The 21,892-nt window shown below is 36.6% G+C and overlaps 1 protein-coding gene across 4 annotated transcripts in view; it reads right to left on the bottom strand.

The window, feature by feature from the left end:
* The window catches only part of SRPK2 (SRSF protein kinase 2), a 145,348-nt gene that overhangs the window by 86,595 nt on the left and 36,861 nt on the right, over positions 1 to 21,892 (bottom strand). Inside the window, exon 1 of one of the 4 annotated variants that reach the window (XM_062019114.1) lies at positions 10,065 to 10,284. The exons of 2 other annotated variants lie outside the window; for them this stretch is intronic. In XM_062019114.1, coding sequence (XP_061875098.1) covers positions 10,065 to 10,102 — 38 coding nt within the window. In that variant the 5' untranslated portion in view covers positions 10,103 to 10,284. Of the gene's footprint in view, positions 1 to 9,453; positions 9,530 to 10,064; positions 10,285 to 21,892 lie in introns of those variants that run through there. One more of the 4 variants, XM_062019106.1, reaches the window with a different exon arrangement.

Raw genomic sequence — 21,892 nt, 5'->3', positions numbered from 1 at the left:
AGTAGAAAAAAAAAAAACAAACAGAAAAAAAAAGCTGTGCCTGTGATGTCTCCCCTGATCTTAGGAGAAATAGTTGTGTAGGGGGTTTGGGGTGGGTTTTCTGGTTTTAAGCAAGTTTTTTTTTTTTACGTACAGTATCTACTAGACAGGCAGACTTGAAAACATCAGCAAAATAGCTGGTTGTTGCACTGTGTTTCTACTCTGCTCAAGCAAACAGAGCTCTGTTTACATACTTTGTAAATAAACAGGACTGCGCATGCACACACACAAAAATCTCACAATCTCCAAATTACATCATCTATTTCTCTTCCTGTGAGAAGCAACTTGGCAAAACCTCAAGTATTAGCTAGCTATTGGGTTCCTGTAGTAAAAATAACACGTCAGGTTTTCTGGATACAGACGTCAAATAGCCAAATACTGCCTAATACACACTGTGGGTCTGTGGTTTTTGCCTGCTCAGATACCTTACAAAGGAACCAAGCAATCTTCTTGATGCTTGCAGGTCAAATTAACAACTCACCTTCCTGTCCACCTTGAAGACATTACTCCCCTCCTAAACAAGGACATACAATTACTTTCTGCCTTTTTTTCAATTGGCCCAATAAATATTTTTTGATTGCTATTATCAGACAGCTCTTTTCCAGACCACAATGCATAGAGGCAGGATGACTAGTCTGAGTTGGTTTATGCTCCAGAACCCCTAATATTATTATGCATCCCTGTGCCATCTTACCTCAAAAGGGTTTTGGAACAAATACAAAGGACAAGTTGAGCAGATTAAGTACCACTACTTGCTTTGCCTTCACTAGATGTATGAGCCTAGTACTTCCAGCAGGTTTAAGTCTGAAACAGTATATATTTAACACTTTGTAAGAAGATACCTCACTTTTCCTTTCCAGAAATAGATGCCTATGAACTGAATAGAGTTAAGTAGTAGACAAAATTCTGCTACACTAAATTGCCATGAGGCTGAGAAGTTGTAGCAAAGGAATCACGCATTTTCTATCTTCAGTTGATCTTAATCTTTTGAATGTCCATGTCAGATGGCCAAAAATCCAAACAGACATAGATCCAGTTTTCGCAGGAGCTCCTAGGTCTCTTTGAGACCAGTGTTAGGTTATGTCATTAAAGGTTAATCATAGTATAAACAGATCCAGCAAGAATCAGCAGAAAAACAGTAGGTAGAGAAACCCTAACAATATCATCAGTGGAAACAGTGCACCTGAATCAGCTACTCCCAAAAACATCAATTAGACCATACTCTCCCCAGTGTGAAACCCACCCAAGGAGGAAACTCTCTCTCTAGAAACACCTTGAAAACAAAAGGCTATTGCCTTAAGTGTTACAGGAATTTTTATGGGATGCAAGGAGGAAGAACATATTGGAATTGTGTAAAACTTACTATGGGATTGTGAGAATATGCAAGACATTATGAAATATTATGGGGAAGGCACTATGAGAAAGACAGGGTTAAAGGTAAAACAAGTATGGGAAAAAAACAGGGAAAAAGGATAAATGGGGCAAGCCCAGTGCAAAGGGTGGCTGGTCAGTGCACTTGTCTGAGCTCTGCCCTTGATCACAACCATCTATTCTATATTGTCATTAAATTCTATTGTGGATGCACTTTCTATTCTGAGCGTGTATGTGTGAACTCAAGCCAACCTCAAGTCAGACTCGACAGCAAGTAAGTAAGAGGTGAGGTCTAAGCACTAGCAACAAGTGAGAACACAAACTTCAAGCACACATGGGTCTAAGTGCCAACAAATGAGGGACATCAGGGGGTCAAGGCTTCGGCAACTGCATGGGCTATTTAAAAACAGCTCTTGGGGGGATAGATGTAATGGGAATTTCTGTGAAAATTCCACTAGTGGATTTCGGAGGAGCTAGAAAAGAGGAACAGGACTGGACTGTCCATGTTGTTCTTGCTTGAATGCTCTGTGTATGTTTCTGTGGGTGCCAATAAAAGCACTGGTTGGAGTCTCTGTTGATCTGTGTGGCCAGCTGCGTGTGCATTTTCTGTACGGGAGCGTGCATGCATGCACGCACACCTACTGGGAATAAGCACTCAAGTCTCATTACTGGCTGGCTCTGGGGACATAGAACTGCAGCAGTCTTGCATTTCCCTATTTAGCTGAGACAGGAGGTATGCCCCTGAGACCCAAAGCCATTTGGCTACCTCTAACAACTGGCATAGCTAAAAGGACACACACCTTTAGCAAGTTTCTTAGCAAAGCTATCAGTAACTCTGTGAAGGTGAAGCGTATAAATCTGTCCTAGATTCAAATTCTGAGTAGTCTATCCCTGCTTAAGCTGTCCTGGCATCTGTTGAACACTCCATGCAGCCTGGCTAAGGCATTTTGTAAACCACCAAATATTTAAAGGATAGTTAAAAAAAATGTATTCACATTCTCAGGCATTATTCTACTTCAATTGGATGTCCTAAGATTCTTTTAATAGCCCTTGAAATTCCTATGGTTTGAAAGGAATCTTGACTGGATCTCTCCTATGTGCTTTCAAGTCAAGACTCAACATACACTCTTTACAATGGAAAAGTAACACAAATAAAGCAAAAATACAGATTAAACAAAGTAGATGTAAATTAAATTACAAGAATACATTAAATAAGTTTGCCTTGGAGAGATACGTAAACAGATTTCCATAGAAAGCAATTGTACTTTTAAATACAGCAGCCTGCACAACAAAAAAACCCCATGCATTCCCTGGCAGCATACTACAGTTGGAGTGCCCAAGGAACAGGGACTAGGCTAATTCATCAGCTCAGTAATCCACCCACAGATATCAAGAGTACTTGTGAGAAAGGGGAAGACTTTTCTTTCTTGATCACCAATAATTTCTTTTTAAGTTCTGCATTCTTTCACTTCCCTTGTGAAAGTACTCTGTTGAAGGCTGTGACTTTTTTTTAATTTGGTTTCCTAGACTAATAGTCTAAAACACTTAATTATCTGGGAAGGAGCCAAGTAAGACCTCAAACTAAGTGTATAAAGACTGTTTGTACTTGCATTATGTTAGAATGAAACATTTTAATTGATAAAAATGTACTTCAGAATCACTGTGGCTGATCATCTTTTTCACATGTCTTAGGGAAGTCTTGGTGCAGAGCTGTATCAGTCTTTGTGAAAGCAGCCATTTCTCATAGCTAAGACATAAGCAACTTTGGAAATTCCTGATTCTTGTCACAAATACAACAGGATGTGTCAGAAAGGCTTTTACACTGTCATACCAGGATGACAAAGCACCACTCTGAGGAAACCACCACACGTAGTCTCCTATGGGTAAGGCAATCCTTTTCTAGAAGGATTCATAAAGAGCAGAGCTAATTCCAAACATCTTCCATTCGAGTTCATGGCATGCAATAAACAAGAGGTTGATATGTCTGTTCCATATGTGGTATGGCAGGAGCTCAGTGCTTCTGTGGACAGTGGCAATAGCAGCTGAAGATGACAGACAAGAAGAATCTGGAAGTCTTCTGGGTACAGAATAACAAAACAGCTGTGCCCTGAAACCCATAGGAATTTCAGACCCCTTTTCCACCACCATACAAAAAAAAATAAGAAAAAAAAATAGTGCTGGATATTCTGATACAGGTCACAAAAGAAAATAATGCTGCCTATCGCAGTGTTCATGACAAAAATTTCTCCCAGTTTCTGCCAGAACTTCTGATAATATTTAAGCTCTGACAAGAGAACAAACACATAGTTTCTGTACTAATATGGTCTTCTCCTCCCCAAAAGATATACATTGCTCTATCCTCATGCACAGTAATACTGAGCAACAGGGAAATGGCACCTGACTATCCATCTCGTCACAATGGAAATGTTAAAACAAAATGGAATGCTTAAATTGGCATACATTTGCTTAACCTGCTATTTAGCATCTCTTGGTAAGTACATCAATTGCAGATCAATGAAAATACACATATTGCACCACAGTAAATTTACTGAATTACATGAACATCTAAATATTTCATTATTCTTTTGTAAGTTTATAATGTGAAGGCACAGAAAATCACAAATTAATTTATCCTCTAACATAGCACAGCAACTATAGAAATGCAATCATCTGGCCTAAGCACATATTGTTTTAGGCAACTGATCAGGTAACTTTCCCTTACCCCCTCTCTAGGGGCCTGGAGTCATGATTAAGACAGTGATCAGGCAAAAAGTTTCAAGTCATGAGACAGATTGAATTTGTAATATAAAAGGCTTTGACCTGTTACTTTTCAATGATGTTTTACCTTGAAGTTGAACTCGAATATATGTTTACCTTAGGAAAAAAAAGCACATTGTTCAAGCTACAGTTCTCAAATTTTATATAGATATGGTTTTTAAGTCACTCACTACCTGTGTTCTAATCATCATTGGATTGTTTAAATTAGTTTCCAGTCAACAGTTCTCACACAGTCCCCCAGCATGTTTAATCTTTCCCATTCCTCAAGCTCTCATTTCAGTTCTAACAATAAGCACCAAAAGTGGAGATTTATGTTTTCAGAAGATAGATTAGAAACCTCCCTGTAATAAATATCTCACAAATACCTGCATGATGAAAAGTTCTTTTAAAAAAGAGGAAAAAAAATAAAATCAAGTAGTGCACAGAAGATCATTTGAATAGTAGGAACACTAATGACACATCACCTGTGATTAACTACTAAAGCCCATGCATTTTTTTTACATATAGCAGAAATTTCAGACAGACACAGAAATAATAAGCAAAGTCTACCACTGAAAAACAAAACATATTTAAAATTTTAAATATTTTCAAAGTCTCCTGATGAACTGATACAGCTAATATCAGTTCTAAAAACAGTGCAGTGTCCCCTAAAAATATCACCTCCAGTAAAAAAGCTGCTCCACAAGTGGTTGCTTCTACATAGGCTATTTCCATTGTTTCCTACACAAGCACAATGGCATGTTGCAGCATTCCTTGTCTCTACATCCCTTTCATACTTCAAAGTCTTGCATGCTTAAACAATGAGTCCATGAAACTTTTTAATAGGAAAAGTACACAAAACATACCATTTTAGGGGTCCAATTTTAGTAATCTGTAATTAAGTATCTAGTCTCAGAGAGATCTGAACAGAGTTTGATGATGGAATGAAGGACCTTCCTGAACAAATAGCTTAGGGCTCACAATAAGATAGAGTGATTTCCTCCCTATTCTGAGACAATATACAACAAAATGTAGTATTAGCTGCAATTTTGTAAACAAGGGAAAAAATATATACTATTCATTATCATAATTTTTAAATGAAAATTTAAAGTTGCATGATCACAAAAATTAATTTTTATTGGCTTGAAATAGTAGAGTGGCAGTATTTCTTTAACATATTTTAAAAAAATATTAAAGTAGGGAAATTGTTAAAGAAAACATGGTATTTTAAAAATATGTTTAAAAGTGGAATTTACAAAAAATTTGCATAATTGACAGTTTTGTTTTGACATTAGGTACTAATTCTGTTATTTATGTAACTAAGAATTGACTCAAAACATTCACCTGACACACAGCAATGTCCACTCATACTGAATGTTGTAAGCTGATGGTTCTACTTTAAATATGTTTTATTTCTGTACTTCATTTTAAGTGACACTTCTGCCTTAGAAGCAGTGTATCCACAACTAAATTATAAAAACACAGACACATCCATAAAAAAACACAAACAAAAATCCCACATATTCTTAAACCTGGAGGAATCCTTCAGCATCCTAACGCTTCAGCATCCTAGTGCTTCATAAAGTCTCATATCAGCTAACATTAAGTTTCTTAGAAAAGGAAGCACACAGTACTCATTCTCCATCTTCTTTTCTTCCTCCTCATTATTTTAGTTGTCTTCTTTTACTTTATCCCGGACTGCATTCTTGGTGTGAATTGGTTAAGAAACCATGTAAAAGCACTGAGAAATACGTTAATTTACTCTGCAATGATAAATTATAAAGAGAGAGGGGTACACATAGCCTAAGGCTAAAACACCAATAATAATAATAATATTTTTTTAAAAAATCAATGAACAAACAAATGAAAAAAAAAACCTCCAAACCAACTGCTGTCCTTAAATCTTGACTGGAACCACTTCACCTCAAATATTTCTACACATTGAATAACAAACTTTGCTGTCCTACTGTCATTTAAAAGTATCTCCCCTTTACTGCTGTTTATAAAACCTTTCAAAATGACAAAAATTGAATTATATACACACCAGTTATCTACTGCTTAACAGTTATCTACAGTTAAAGACTGCTCATGAGTGGCTGCTATTATTTTTTAAAAAGAAAACACTGAAGCAGAAATTAATTTTAAAGAAACATGCTTAAGCAGCCTCTGCAGAAAGATGGGAAAGAGCAGGTCAAATACTCCAGACTTAACAGCCTTGCTAATAACCTTTACTCGTAAATACCCTGTGCTCAAACTCCATTGCTAAGATGACATTAAACTTCTAATCCAACAACAGAGCTAAAAAAACTACCAAGTTCTTCGTCCTAAGGTATGAAAAATAAAAATACTATATATATTAGGTTTGCAGTCTAAAGAATAGAAAGTGACCCAGGTGGAAGAACTACCTTTTCTCAAAATAAAATAGATATATGCAAGGAGTTCCATAAAGCCCTTAAAAAGGCAAAAAAGAAAATCCATATATCACTAACTATTGACTATACTGTACATGAGAAGACTGTGTAACTCATACAAGAGAAAAGAAAATATTTTTGCTTTCTTGGAGGGTTCTTGAAAGACCATCCTCCTCTGGTTGGACTTGCTTTCTAATGACATTTGCAAAAAGCTTGGACAAGTAACCTCACACAGCCTCCCAAAGAAAGTGGGGGTAACACAGTAGCTAAATTAACACTTATTGAAGAAATCAGATTGTGTGACATTGTAACCATGTTGTATGAACTCATTTCCAGGGTGTACTCAAACCTCAGGCATCCAAACAAATCAATTCAGTGTAACAAGCTACGGCAGGTTACCTGATCCACTGTAACTGTTCATGTGCACACACGCATCCGCAGTTACCACGTTACCTTATCGACAAGGAATGAGGACTTTGTCACCAGCTGCTAACACATATATGGCCAGCAGTAACTACTCAGAAATTGTGGACTTACAGATTCTGTCTGATTATGACTGCTCAATAACACACCAAAACGCAGATATCTTATTGCCCACCATCAGCAATCACAGGGGTTTTTTTTGGGGGGGATGGGGAGGGGAGGAGGGGAAGGGGGTAAGGAGAAAGGAAGGATGAACCTCACAATGAAAAATGTCTCTGGTTTGTAACAACTCACTTTTCAAGGCTGCAATGTCTTTAACATCTTGGAGCATCCTCAATAAAAGGGTTCATCTCATTTTCTTGCTAATGTCTCCTAAAAGTCTCTTAAAAACGTTAACAACTATCCTAAGAGAATGCTGCAGGATTTCTAACATGTTGAGCTTCCATAGCAAACAAACCATCCACTATATTCCAATTTCCTACTAATCATTTTTTCCCTCTAGGATAGGATGACACATTGAACTTGCCAAGTGAGCAGGAAACCTACAAACACTAAACTGCCTTGTAAAAACAAAGACCAAGCAAAGAAGCAAGTAATGGGCTTCTCTCTCATTCCTTCTCTACTCCCATTTCACCAGTTTCTTTAAATGCACTGAGCACCTCGTCTCCCCTCCCCTCTCCTCCCGCGATGCAAGCACTGTCTAGCAGCCTCTGGTAGTGTGGAAAACAAGAAACAAGCTGAAGACTCTTTCAGATCTTCCACCCAGCATTTCCACTCAAAACTCAAGCTACTCAAGGAGTAAAGGTCAAAAATGGTAATTAAAAAAACATGCAAGTATGTTTTTCCTTTCTGTGTTTGTCAAAAACACGCATATTTTCATGTCTGTATCATATGAACATACAGTGCAATTTTGCTATATAGCAGAGTGAGGACAGCTGAGCAGTTCAGACACTCAATAGTACGATTATTTTTTTCTTAAAAACACCTTAATTTTTAATTTGGGCCTTGGAAGGAACTGGCAGCTAATAGGACAGACAGCACTGTTTCATAACAGCTTGCAAAAAAATTCAGTCTATTTTTAGACAAGTGAAAAGAATGTGGTTATTTAAAAAAAAAAATCTCAGATACTATAATAAAGCTGTTTTCATTTATAACTGACCATCTAAACCGTGCAGTTGATGTATCAAATCAATCTCCAAGTGAACAGTACCACATAGTTAAATCCTCACAAGAAATCTATGGGTATATATCGCATTCACATTTAAATCTTTATTGCAAGATAATGCATCATGCTATTATAAAAATCTTACCTTTTAGTGAATAGTATTTAAATAGATGTCAGACAAATGCATCTTTTTACAATTACGTGTTATAATCTTTTACAGAGAGCTATTCATCTAGGACTACAACTATGAGTGTGTTTTGCTGAAAACCAAACTGATCCATTTTAGGGTGCTGCATAACATTCATATTAATAAATGTGTATACTATACACTGAATTCACCCACTGCAATGCCAACAAAAGCCTTTCAAAAATCAAGTTAACACCTGTTTCCTTTACTATTTTCACCCCATCATCCTCTCTGTTATCACCACCACCTTATTAGTCTTGTATTTAAAAATTTTAGGCATCAGGGTGGGACAGAGGAAAACAAACAAGCATTAACGATTCCTTTCACAATTCTTAACTTTGCATAAATAAATAAATAAAAGATCTCTCAAAGCTCTTCTTATATTTCTCCATTTTGGAAAGGTGACTTAACAACCCATTCCCCCCCACCATTTTCTCCATCTCTCACTGCTGGTATTTTCTTATATGATAGCTGGTGAAAAGCAATGCAGTTTTCTTCTATGTATCCTACACAAATATACTTACAAATCAAACTGCTCATTTAATGTTTTTAAATCTACGCATGCCACACAGCACTTATTCATTTTGAAAGATGTCTTCTAGCCTATTTCCCTACGATAGCTTTCTGTGCATTATCACGTCTTTCTATGCTGAGCCATTCAAAAATGTACTTTAGATAATAATTTCAGTTAAACATACAGTTTGAGTGCTTAAAATTAGTAATAATCTCTTCTTTTGCCACCATTCAATATTAAAATGGAAAAACAGAACCTGTGGATGGCCTTCTACATCTAGTTGAAATGATTACTGTAAATAATTTTTTGGGGAAAATTGTATTATGTTGCTCTGGATTCAAGCAATTTCTAAAAAAATTGAAATCTCCCCTAAAATTCAGTCTCAAGCAAACACAAGTGAACGAGGTTGGATCATTTAAAATCAACAAAATAATCACCAGGTTGTTATTTCATGTCCGGAAACCTAACATGTATTTAGTACCTCGAAATATTTCTTTAAAATGAAACAGCTACTTGAAATTGTAATCATCTGATTGATAGAGAAAATAATTGCTTTAAAAACACTTCTGAGTCATTTTGTCCTTACCTGCAGGCATGAACCATTCCTGCATGCAGTGACTGCTCCATTTCCTAGCACAGACTTGAACAAGGATCACATCTATCTTACAGAATGTGACTAATTGGAGGATTTGCGATTCCTGAGCTACTTTGCAAAGGACACTCCCTTTCCACATAACAGGACATGAAACGCTTCATCAAGTTACATTTCCTATGCATCTAAATTGAAAGGAACCCTTTGCAACCGTGGAACGGTTTTCTGCAACACAACAAAAAAGCGAGGTCTTTAAAAACGAATTTAGAAACCGAGATGCTGTTCGCATCAGGAAAAGGAGCAAGGTCTGCACCACGAGCACATACAAACCAGCAGCCTGCTGTAGTATGATTTGCATGCTGCAGCCCAGTAGGCTTCATTTAAGATCAAAAAAACATTAAAACCCCAACAGAAAATAAACCAATGAATCTCTGCAAAAATGGGCAAAGCTTAACCAAAAAGGGAGGTTCAACAGATACGGTACAACAACCAGCATGCAATACGTAAACAATGCTAGCAAACTTGACAAGGGAAAGAAAGAAGCCCTGCGCTGCTGCTTGGCAATGCTACAGCATGGATCGCTCATGCAAGAGATGCAGCTGTACCTTTCTGAAGAGGACGACTTCTCAGAGTTAACTGACATCAGCAGCTCAATCTTCTGCTTGATTTCTGGAAAAATCAGAAAATATTCACAACCGAGACCGCCTGCCCTCGCTTTCCAAAGTCTTATTCAGCAGACGACCTTGTTTCGCTAAGCCCTTTTGTTCGGAAGCAGGCCGCAGGAGCCGCGCTGCCTGTGCGAGGGCCGGCCCAGCCGCGCTCTGAGGGGACGGGGCGGGAGGCGGCGGGCCAGGCCGGCCCGCGCACATGACTGGGCACGGCGGCGGGCGGAACCATTCCGCCGGCGGGGGGGCACGCGCTTCTCCTCGGCGCGAGCCGACGCGGCGACCGGGCGAGTCTGACGGCCACGGCTGCCACAGGGTGCGCAGAGGCGCGTTCCGGACGGAAAATACCCGAAACGAAGGCTTTATGGCACGGATTCTCTTGCCGGTTGGTTATCTAAGCTGTATTGGACACCCTCGAAAACCTTCAGATCAAAAGCCCTGAAAAATATGGCTCTTTGAATCATTTTTGTCACAAAGAATGAAGTATTAAATCACCACTTTCATACATAGGTAAGAAATTAGACATGGAAAAATATACACATACCTGGATTTCATTTTTTAATGCCCTGCCTCTAATTTCCTCCAAATACTTTGAAAAGTAAAATTTCCTTTTCCTTCATGTTTTAATTCTCTTATTAATCACCAATCTAGCCCTTGTAACAACTAAGTGGGAACACACACCAGGCTGACCTGGGCCGATCCTTCCTGTCGCGACCGAAAGCGCTGGGCAGCACACCGCAGCACCGACATCCCGACCAACTGTTACTGAAGGGAGATGCACCCTTCTGTCGTCTGTCACTTGTTTCATACCGTTCTGTCAAAGCAGAGCAGAGAGACTGATGAAAAATGAATTCACCAGGAGCTCCAGAGTCAAGTGGCTTGTGATTCAAAAAAAACCAAGGAAATGTCACAAATGTGAGCATCATTTTAAGATCCTATCCTCACCAGAGACCGTAGTGAGACCTATGGAAATACTGGAAGGACCTGTGCAACATTAAGATGATGTCCGCTTGTTTACAACCAAAGTTCAAATACTTGGAATTAACCATTCTACAACAGGAGAGCTTCAACTTGACCTCTTTTATTCTTTTGTTTATATATTTTTCAGATACAAAGCCTCATAAATTTCTGAAAAAGAGACAAAAGAAGAGAAACTAGGGTATTTTGGTTGCCTTTTTTTTTCACAAAAGGTAAAAACCTGTTGTTACTATTTGAATTAATCACCCTTGTACTTTGTTGGAGGGGCTGCAGTTCAGCAGTGATTGTCACCAGGTTAAGCACATGCTACTTGTTCTTCCTGAAACACTCACCAGAGAAACCTCTAAGAAAGACAATTCTTGCACCCAAAGTAGATGCTTATTAGAGCTTTCCAGAAATGTACTCAATCCAGTCTCAAAAAATGGCTATTAAATAAGACAGAATAATGGCTATTAAATACAACTTAAAAACACACAGGGGCTAAGAACTGAAAATATTGAATATCCACATGATCATTGAAAGACTCACATTACAGTAAAAAAAATTCTTGCATGTCATTATGCTGTACATAAAGACTCCATGAACAGTTTTCATCTCATCCTTTTCAACCATACCATCACACTGTTATTTTAAGACATGTTTAGTGTAACACATGACATTGGTACTGATCATCCAAATTATGCAACGCAGTGGATATGTTACTTCTTTTAAAGATTGTTTTAAATAAGTGGAGGAAGGCTAACTCCTATAATATGATGGTTATCATAACACAGTACTTTCCAACACATTTATATTTAAAACTGTGTGAAGCCAGTGCAAAAGATCAAATAGACCAAAGAGAAGTGGCACAGTGCAATCAAAAATGTCTACTGCAGGACTCAATTGACAATTTGGAGGTACAGACTAAAATTCATTTGCCTGGTCACAGATCCTTGACATTGACTGACTAAATAGGTTCCTCAATCTTATAATCCAACAATTTTATTGATTACTTCTGAAAACGTTTAACCCTGATAAAATTTTAAATGGATTATAAAAACAGATATTAACAAGGCATAATTTTGTGGCAAAACAAAATCACTGGGATAAAGTGATCAACTGATCCATTCCATAAGCAAGCCTCCGGAAAGGCTTTTCAATGAATGCTTAAGGGTTATTACACTTTAATTTTATTACTATTAACACACTACAAGACATTACAAATAAAATCATAAAATCATAGAATGGTAGGTGTTGGAAAGGACCTTTAGAGATCACCTAGTCCAACCCCCCTGCAGAAGCAGGTTCATCTAGATCAGGTCGCATAAGAAAATCCAAAATATAAGTTACTTAACTGCAATCTTCGAGACCCTGGATGCTCTAAGAGATGCCCAAAGACATTTCTCTGTGATCGTTTTCCAGCTCGTAATTTAGTTTCACTTTTGGTAACAAAATCACACAAAAGATTTATTTCATATAGCAATTTTTAAAATGTAAATAAAATGAGACTTCAAAGAAAAAAAACTATTCTAGCATCATTAATGACTGTTTCATTCCACAGGCAGACAAAACTTCTATCACAAGGTTTTGGAGTTCTTCTTCCTTTCCTCTCTCTGCTTCTCTCCTGTCAATTTGAAATATTTTCCTATTTGAGATTTACTTATCTTTTGCCTCTGCTACCTTAGATTTTTGCAAGTGAACCTATTTTGTTGATTTTAAAAATCTGTACCTTTACACATGCATACTGCACCCCCAAGGTCAGGCTGATACCACTCCTGATAAAAAACTGGTCATAGAAATAGCATCACGAAAATAAGAGATGAGTTTTACACTAAGTGCCTTTTAGGCCATAAGAGAAAATAGCCTGCAGAGACAACAATGTTATCACTTGTTTATTTTGATTCTCTATAAATTGCATATGCAGAAACCTAGTCTCATTTACAGAACTTATTAGAACATAAAAAATGCATCCCAAGTCCAAATAAGAAAATTTTTAAATCTCCAAATGGTGATTACCACACTTGCAATCAGCCTTCACAGTCCAGAGGGATGCAAATTACAGTAACATTTGTTAAACTCCAAGTAAGATAAGAAAAGGAAAAGGAAAAGGAAAAGGAAAAGGAAAAGGAAAAGGAAAAGGAAAAGGAAAAGGAAAAGGAAAAGGAAAAGGAAAAGGAAAAGGAAAAGGAAAAGGATAGTTCTACAATCGAGCAGCTCTTCCTGAAGGCCTCGTGGTTCATGCCCCTCTAACTTGACATAGAGAACTAACACGTCAGCTTTGGTTGGCCTCAAGGGCTGTGCACACAGGTGTGCTGGGCTGTTCCGGACCAACGCCCATTACAGATACAAAGAACAACATCTTTAATGGCCTTTATGAGTTCTTTAGATAACTGTATTCATCACCACATAGACATTACAGTGAGCCTCTGCTTAGTGAGCTTACACTGAAGATTTTTGGACTGTTCTCATTTCAGAAGCAACAAAATGATGGCAGTCTAAGTAGAACTACATTCAGAGGAACAGATTGCAACACTGGCTGAAAAGTGGTGAACATGAATGAAAATTAGTGCCTGCAAATACCAAAGCAGCAGCTAATACAATAAATTTCCCAAGCTACAAAATAACAATAAATTCAGGTATGGGTGGCTGCACTGTTGTCACCAACTTCTCAGTCAACCTATCCACTTTATCAGCCTACTTTGAGTAATTTTACATTGTGCATAGACCAAGTACAGACAATTGGCTCTCATCCAAGACCTGAGCAAAGCAGATCCACTAAGTCTCTAAAACCATACTGTTCAAGCTGCAACTGAATGAAAACAAAAAATAAGCTCAGAAAGGCTCTGCACTGCCCAAAATTGTTTCATAATCATCATGATTTTTTTTTAAAACCAAAGCAGACACTAACCATTTAGAGGAATCTGTGCTCAAACTTATGTTTTTTAGCCCAGTTGTTTGGCTCCTCTGAGATGTTCAGGTGTAGGTTGTGGGTTAAAGAAAAAGACAATCAATAAAGGTACAACAGGAAAGGATCTTCTTTTAGGGAGAGATTGTTTGTTCTGTCAAGAAAGAGATCAGAGGCTTGGAAAAACAGAGAGGAGAGCCCTATGAGGAGATGCTGGCAATTTCTAAACTCTAACAGGATTTGTAGGACAGCATCATGCCAAAAGCACCAATAATCCTAAATTTCTACAAGGAACCTAGAACAAAATAGCTCAGAAAAGATAAGGGAAGAAATTCTTCAGACAAGTCAAAACCAATATTTTTTTTATAAAAAATACTGTTAAATAAATCTGTTATGGGAATTGGGATCTCTGAGGAATATATATATAATCTGGAAAAAAGATCTGGAGAGCAGATCTAAGATCAAATCTTGTCTGTTTGTTTTCATGAATAAGGAAATCTTCACAAAACAAAACAAAGCAAAACAAGATACCCTAGCTGCTGCTTAGGCACAGATGGAAAAGTTTGGACAAGGTATAGAGTTCCACACAAACTGGTCTCTTTCACATATGGGTAGATATCAAAGTCACCACTATTTCAAAGTCAACTGACAAGAGGTCACTCCTTCACTAAAAACTAATTGTGTCTATTGCAAACAGATTATCTTGATTGTCTGCAACACATTCACCAGTGAAGATTAAAACATTTTACTGACCATGCATTGAACAGTATTAAAATTATCCAGGGCAGAAGACCACTGTTGCAGAAATCAATTAATACAGCCTTTCTTCTTCCTTTTGGGAACAATGGAACAGAAGAAGTGGCAACTAAACATACCACCTTCAATTTGTTGTGGTGTAAACCTCTGCCATATGAAATATCATACATTCCTTTTAAAATAAGCTTAATACTAGACACAGGCAAGAAAAATATACATAATTAGTAAGTATGCTCATCTACATGTTTTGTTAATCTAGCCTGCTCACAAACTAGTAGGTCCAGTACTTTTCTTCCATTTTCTGCGCACGTTATATATTAGGACACAAGCTTGAGATGCTTTTAGGATTTCTTCTATAGTTATTTTTAAACATCACCTTCCTCATCAATACCCATTCTAGTCTATTCCCTGTTGTCTTTTCCTTCTTTATGTCACATTAGTGCTACAGCTGCTTGGATCCTGCATTTTGCCTATTAAAACTCTCATACTGCTGTAAGTTGACTATTTCCAGTGTTACTGTTCAAATAAACAATCCTGCTTCCCAGAATTCTATAGACAGGCCTGAAAATATTATGCAAAGCAAATTAACCAATTGACCCATTCACGCTCAAAACTGTGAAATGTATTAGGAATCTCAGTATTACTAACATGATTTTATGTGGATGGATCTATGTTTTGAGCTGTGGATAGTTATTGTACAAGTGACATATTAAACAGTGCAAAAGAATCCAGTAATTTAAAGTTTAATTTTAAAATTATTATAAAAAAATTAACTTAAACATTTTAAAATAAATAGTTCTTACAAAGAGAACTGCAGGAATCACAGGCTCTGGCACCAGAGTTTCAAAATGGTACAAACACAGAGCAAGCCTAAATTTGATCAACATATGAATATTAGTATGTACTTCCATACAGTATGTAAGCACAAAAGGAAATCATTCTTCCAGATGTTACTAAGCTTTTGAAGTGAAGGGAAAAGAAACCCCAAAACAGTAGCTTTATAAACTTCTTCAGGTCTTTTATGTATAACATTCATGCAATGCTGATACATAAGCCAGTGTCTGCCTCATTGAAGAATAAGTGACAGAAAAACAGGTGTTCACAATCTCCTATTGGGCAGATTACATTAATATCTTTAGTAGTATTTTTCTTCAGTAGCCTAAATAATATTTCTGCTCAAAGCATGAAGAAATTACAACAGAACTTTTAAGATTATGCCCTACTCGAAATAGTAGAATCCGAATTTTTAAAAATTTGATGAATTTACTTTAAAGTTGACAAAGCTAACCCCCTCCTTTCCTAAAGGGGAATAATAAAAATACTTAGTAACATCAAAATGCACAGCATGTCACACATTTATGTAAGAGTCGTGTTTTATTTGCTGCTCTGAATGTAAGAGTATGTTTTAAAAATTACCCCCCCACCATACACAAAAGTAGTAGGGCCTGGATACAAAGGTGAGCACAGATACTTTATTTTTATACACTGTACAAGTCCACACACAAGCACCAAGTAAAGCTGGGTCCCACTCATTGTCAGCTTGGCAGGTATTCATTAAGAGGAATAAGTATCTGCCCAGAAAAAAAAATCAAGAGAAAAATCTGTGAATTTTACCTTGTATAAAGAGGAAGATAAATTTACTCAGTATTTAGAGGTACATTAAGTGGACTTCATGTTAACAATATCAAGTCTTTTTTTTTTTTTAAGAAATCAAAAGTTGCATCAGATTTTCTCTTAGTGATCTCAGAGATAGAGGTTTCTCTATCTAACATTGATTCAGGTACTTTTAATGAACATTCATAGTAATATCCTTCCAAACTGAGTTTTCCATACCACAACTGAGGTTGAAAAATAATACTTTCACAAAATATTTGGAGGAAAACTTGTCTTTCTTCAAAAAAGGCTGCCATTCCCCATTAGTACCCAAGAGATGTCTGCCCTAATTCTTAAAGACAGACATATTTCACCCAGACAACACTGTTAGTTGTTTAGCACTGTTCTCACTAACACAAATGGAGGCCAAAGTCAATCTGAAAGACAGTATATAGCTTTAATGGTAGCTGTTGCCTTGCTTTTGCAGAGAACTTACTGAACAATGGTATTTTATTCAAGAAAAATAGCAACACTAGCATTATCATTTTAAAACTTCATTTCACTGCATCTTCACCATAAGGAAGACAGAGAAAAGCACAGGATGCAGAAAGGAATGAAACATAGTAGGAAGGAAACACCCACTGCAAGAGATCTCAAGGGTGGAAACCAGAAGCTTGAGAATATCCACCATCCATCAAGTTTGTTTCTGCTTCTCCAAAAGGAAAACAGCATACATATGAATTTGCCTTTTACTTGTTTAAATATTTAGTTTCCAAATACATAATATACAGCTTAAGTCACATACCTAATACATCTGAAGAATTTTAAGTAGTCAGTTTCTTGAGTTTCTTGTTTATATTCAGAAATGGAAATTTTCAAAGGAAGTTTGTAGATAAATTGGGGGAATCATTAGGTATTTAAGAAGAAAAGCATTAAGATATGCTACCATCACTCTAAAAATTGTCCATTATAAATGCAGGGAAACAAGTATAGTTAAACGTAACAATGCATTTGAATTTATTTGAAGTCACCAGTATAACTTTAACTAAGCCTTGTTGACATCATTTGGCATCTTTTGCCAGGCTATAGTATTCATTAATAGAGTTCTCACTGAAACACAAAGGAAACATTAAGAGGAATCTTTCATTCTGGTAATTTTGGGTCTGTCAGCATTCACTGAACCAGATGAAGGCCCAATAGCAAGTTTTGCTTTTCCCATCCTCCTCTTATCTCAGCCCAATAACCAGCCCTACTCAATGGTGGTTTGAAAATCTGTGCTTGCATAAAAAGAAATTCTTCAAAGAAAAAAAATACAAAATTTAAACTTCTTTTTGCATAACTACTTGTCAGATTAAATATAGCAAAGCACACTAAGGAAAACATTACTAACTACAAATATGACTGTGCTTTTTTTTTTCTAATTATGTCTTTAACTTGATTATTTTTGTGCATTGACATTATTTATATTATTTATTTTATGTACACTGCATTTGCTTTATTATTTAGATATATATTTAACCTCCATGAGAAAGGTTTTGTTTGGAGGGGACAAGGATAGAGTTGAGAATATTTCTTAAGAGTTCCTGAATAGCAGAAAGCTTATCCCTAACAAGTTTATCCATTTTGAGGAGGGAAAAAAAACCCAAACAACAAAATATTCACTAAGTATGTTAAAAAGTATCCTTCCATCCTTTAAAATCAGCTGGCAATTGCTCCCCATTAGTAGGCAAAAAACATCTTCAAATGGAAATAGTTGTACATAGGGTACACTCTGTACACAGAGTGATAAAATAAATTATTTTGTTAGTTAAAACATGACAAATGACTAGTCGTATTTTCCAAACCTTGTCTAAAGCAAGGCAAACAATTTTCTGAGTGTTTATGGTCAGCTTTTCTGCCAAAGCTAATTGAAATTCAACCTCCAGCATAATAATGGAGTGTTATTTTTTTCACACCCTCAAACGGCATCCCTTCTAGTATCTACACTGTTTTAACTCACTAGATGGAATGGATAATTTCTGATTTCTACAGTCTGTAATATTTCCAATTTATTCCTTTTACAATCCAGTGTACAACTGTTACTGTGTAAGGATTCTTTTGATAATAGCATTTTCCTTCAGGTCGACAATTTCCCTAAATGCCTTAAGTACTATTCAAATTTTCAAATACTATTATTTTTCCACTCATTTGATATGTGCTTTTTCTTACAAAATTCAAGGGGAAAAAAATTGCTCTAATGTTCCAGAATGACAAATTAAATTCCAGTCTTAAAACAGGTTTCTATTCATCCAAACTGAGTCAAGCATATGTTACTTTCTAAAGTCTAAAGCAATGACTCACAACATCTTGCACATATTCTGATTCCTGCCTCTCCTAGGAGATGAAGCTAGATGATTTACCCAAAAGGATTAAACTGGGTCACAATTATTGAATACATGTTACAACCTTAAATTCCAGGTTAGAATTTCTCCTTAGACTTACTGTATGTTATTATTCACTGTTCTAAAAAGCTTTATGTTTTTGCTTTCTGTTATAAATTTACAGTTAGAAATCCTTATAGTAGAAACGTGTTTAAATTGAGATATTTTTACAGGATATTCACAGGACGTTTTTCAGAATAGTCTCCAAGTTTTTGTACTGTGATCCTCATCACAGTATTTATACAACTGGCTTTTCTAAAGATTCTCGTGAGGTTTTCAACATTTTTTATCCATCAGATGATCAAACTCTTACACTTCCAGATTTAAAGTGGCCCAGAATTCTCAGCTCTGTTCCTCTAGAATGAGGTAGGACTTGTTTCACCTTTCCTAACCTTGTAAGAGGACAAACAGTTCTCAGAAAAAGCTCCATCAAATGATTATAAATCGTCCTGAGCACAAAGCAAGCCAAAACCTCTCCACTTCAGCAGTGAGTTGTGCTCTGCTAGGACATGGGTCCGCATAGTGATCACCTTACCCACAGCACAACACTTTAGGAAGACTTGGGAGGTTACAGAGTCATCTCTGTCAAACTTCAGTTAAGTTGTTTCTTACTGTTTACAAGGTAGAAAACATAAGGAAAAAGACAGAAACAAAAAAGTGGTTTTACATGAAGAAAGAATGAGAGGGTCTGTGAAAGATGGCAGGAGGAGCATCCTTGGGAGTCGTTAAAACTGTCAGCTGTATTATGCCACTCACCAAATAACATCAAAACTCCTTCTGGTTTTGCCTGAACTCCTTCTGGTTCCTTCATCTGGAAACTGTAGAACTCCTTTGTGAATAAGCCTGTTCATGTTCACCTTGTAATCTAGGTTCTGGGAATCACTGTCACCATTGAATGATGGCACCACTTTGTCTCACAGCAACCTTCCCAATATTAGAACAAACCTCTCTCAAAATTTCGTAGCCAACCAGCCACTCTTCAGCATGCTCTTTGCAGCTTCCTTCTTGTTGAAAAGACAACTGAAGGGCCAATACAAACTCTTGAAGGACACTGAAATCCTCTGTTAAAGTCTTTAAGACCAACATCAGTTGCTGAAAAGGCTTTGGATCACAGCACTTGTACATAATGCCTTTGCAATCTCTGAGGTGACGCAGATAGCTGTCAGAAGAAACTTACCGTCACTACTTTCCAGTGATCCAAAATGCACATGCACTACCTGTAATTATATCTCCTTCTCACACATGGATCTGTCTCCTGCTACTGTAACCACTGCCAATGAAAGCAAAAAAGCCCAATACACTGCAGAGAAGGAAATCATTGCCTATTGTAACAGACAAGTAGCAACAATAATGCTTTAACAATAGCACCTGAGAACAGGTATGATTCTCTGTTAATATAGCATCTTCTTATTATTTAAAAATACTATTTTAGCTAACTAAATAGATCTGCCTATTCTTAAATTACATCTTGATCATTTAAGCTTTGGAAACAGTATGTTTAGTAAAGCTGGAATACAGAAAAATTAAATTTGAAAATTATTACTATTATTGGATATAAAATTGTACCAATGACAAATTTTAAACGTGCATGCAGGGCCCATGAAAGGAGGAACTTCCTAATTGTATTTCAAATTTGTTTCTCAAGTATACCATTTTCATTCTTTAATTGCCAGGAAAGTATTTATTTAAACTGATATCAATGTTAAGCACCCTAACATTGATAACTTGGCACTCAGACAAAATCTTCATGTAAAGGACATTCTTCTGTTTACATTTTCTTTTTTGCAGGGAACAGAAATATCTTTAATTCTTCAGACACCTGTCTTTGTAAAGTCTGAGTGTAATTGTAATACATTCATGTATTGAATATTTATCATTGAATATATAGTAAAAAAACATACTATATTCACAAAAATTGAAAGAAAAAATATTAGTTCTTCCCAAGTTAAGAGAGTGCTGTGAAAGCCTTCTAGTCCTGAAGGACTTCCAACAGAAATATTTTAAATTTTATAGATAAAACATACAACACACATATGTCAAGATACCACTTGCTTTGCTTTTGTTGTGTTCTTCAAAGAAATGGGATGTTGATTCTTTTTTTAAACATTATACACATGCAACAACATTTTTTTTCCACAAAAATGAAAGGGATCTGGAGAAACATCTACAAGTTTTTACTGTAATATTTGAGAAAAGGAGTAAGTATAAGATTTTTTTTTTAATGTTATCAGAAAAAAATCTGGCTGCTAGGGACAAAACAATTCCACAGGAAAGAAAGGAGCTAAAAAGTAAGCACGATAATGGAGGTATTTATAATAAAGCAGAAGTCTGTCCAAACATGAGATCAGATCTTGCCATCAGTAAAGGTGTTTACATCTCCACTCTTTTGGTTTGGGTTTTTTTATTAATTTCTCATCTATTGCTGACAAAAAATTCAGAGGATGTTTTGCTGGTTTGCAAACCCACCTCTTTAATGTTCAGACTTCCAAGATTATGTTTTGTAGCTCTACCTTTTTTCTTTCACTGCCTCTCTCCTCCGTCTGACTTCCCCACCATTTATTCAGCAATCACATGAGAAACCTAGTATTGTTTTGTCTAAAAGCTGGCTACAAATAGTTTCTTCTGCGGTGAAGACACAGTGATGTAAGTGGCGAGTCATCACTATCCACTCTGCAAATGTGTGGTGACATCATTCATAGCTAGTCATGCTGTCCTTCCTTATTTCTTATCTTCTCCTATATTGTAGGAAGCGGATTTTGTGCACAGATGTCCTAAAAGTGCAGAAGTACGTCACTCAGCCTTCTCCTCCCCTGCAACTCTACCAGCTCCACCCCAGGTCACAGCCCTTGGAGGTTACCATCAAATGAGTCAGCACATGATGTCACTTACATATGTCTATACCTAGCCGATTTCTTCTGCAAACCATAAAGTTCTATCTCCTATACATTTCAGCCTTCCCTTCGTACATGAGCAGAGTAAAACACCTTGAACTCGTTGGTAAGAAGCATCTATAAATTTAGGTTTTCAACAACATAGTCCTAATTTTGGCAGCTGTTAGAGCAATACTTAAACAATACACAGTGTTGAACAGACTGTCAACAGTGTCAGTTATGTCTTTCATGAAAATAAAATCCTAC

The sequence above is a fragment of the Colius striatus genome, chromosome 1 (genome assembly GCF_028858725.1).
Source record: "Colius striatus isolate bColStr4 chromosome 1, bColStr4.1.hap1, whole genome shotgun sequence".
Classification (NCBI taxonomy): Eukaryota; Metazoa; Chordata; class Aves; order Coliiformes; family Coliidae; genus Colius; species Colius striatus.
Note: the sequence above shows the minus strand (reverse complement) of the source record. Positions and strands in the feature narration are given on the sequence as shown.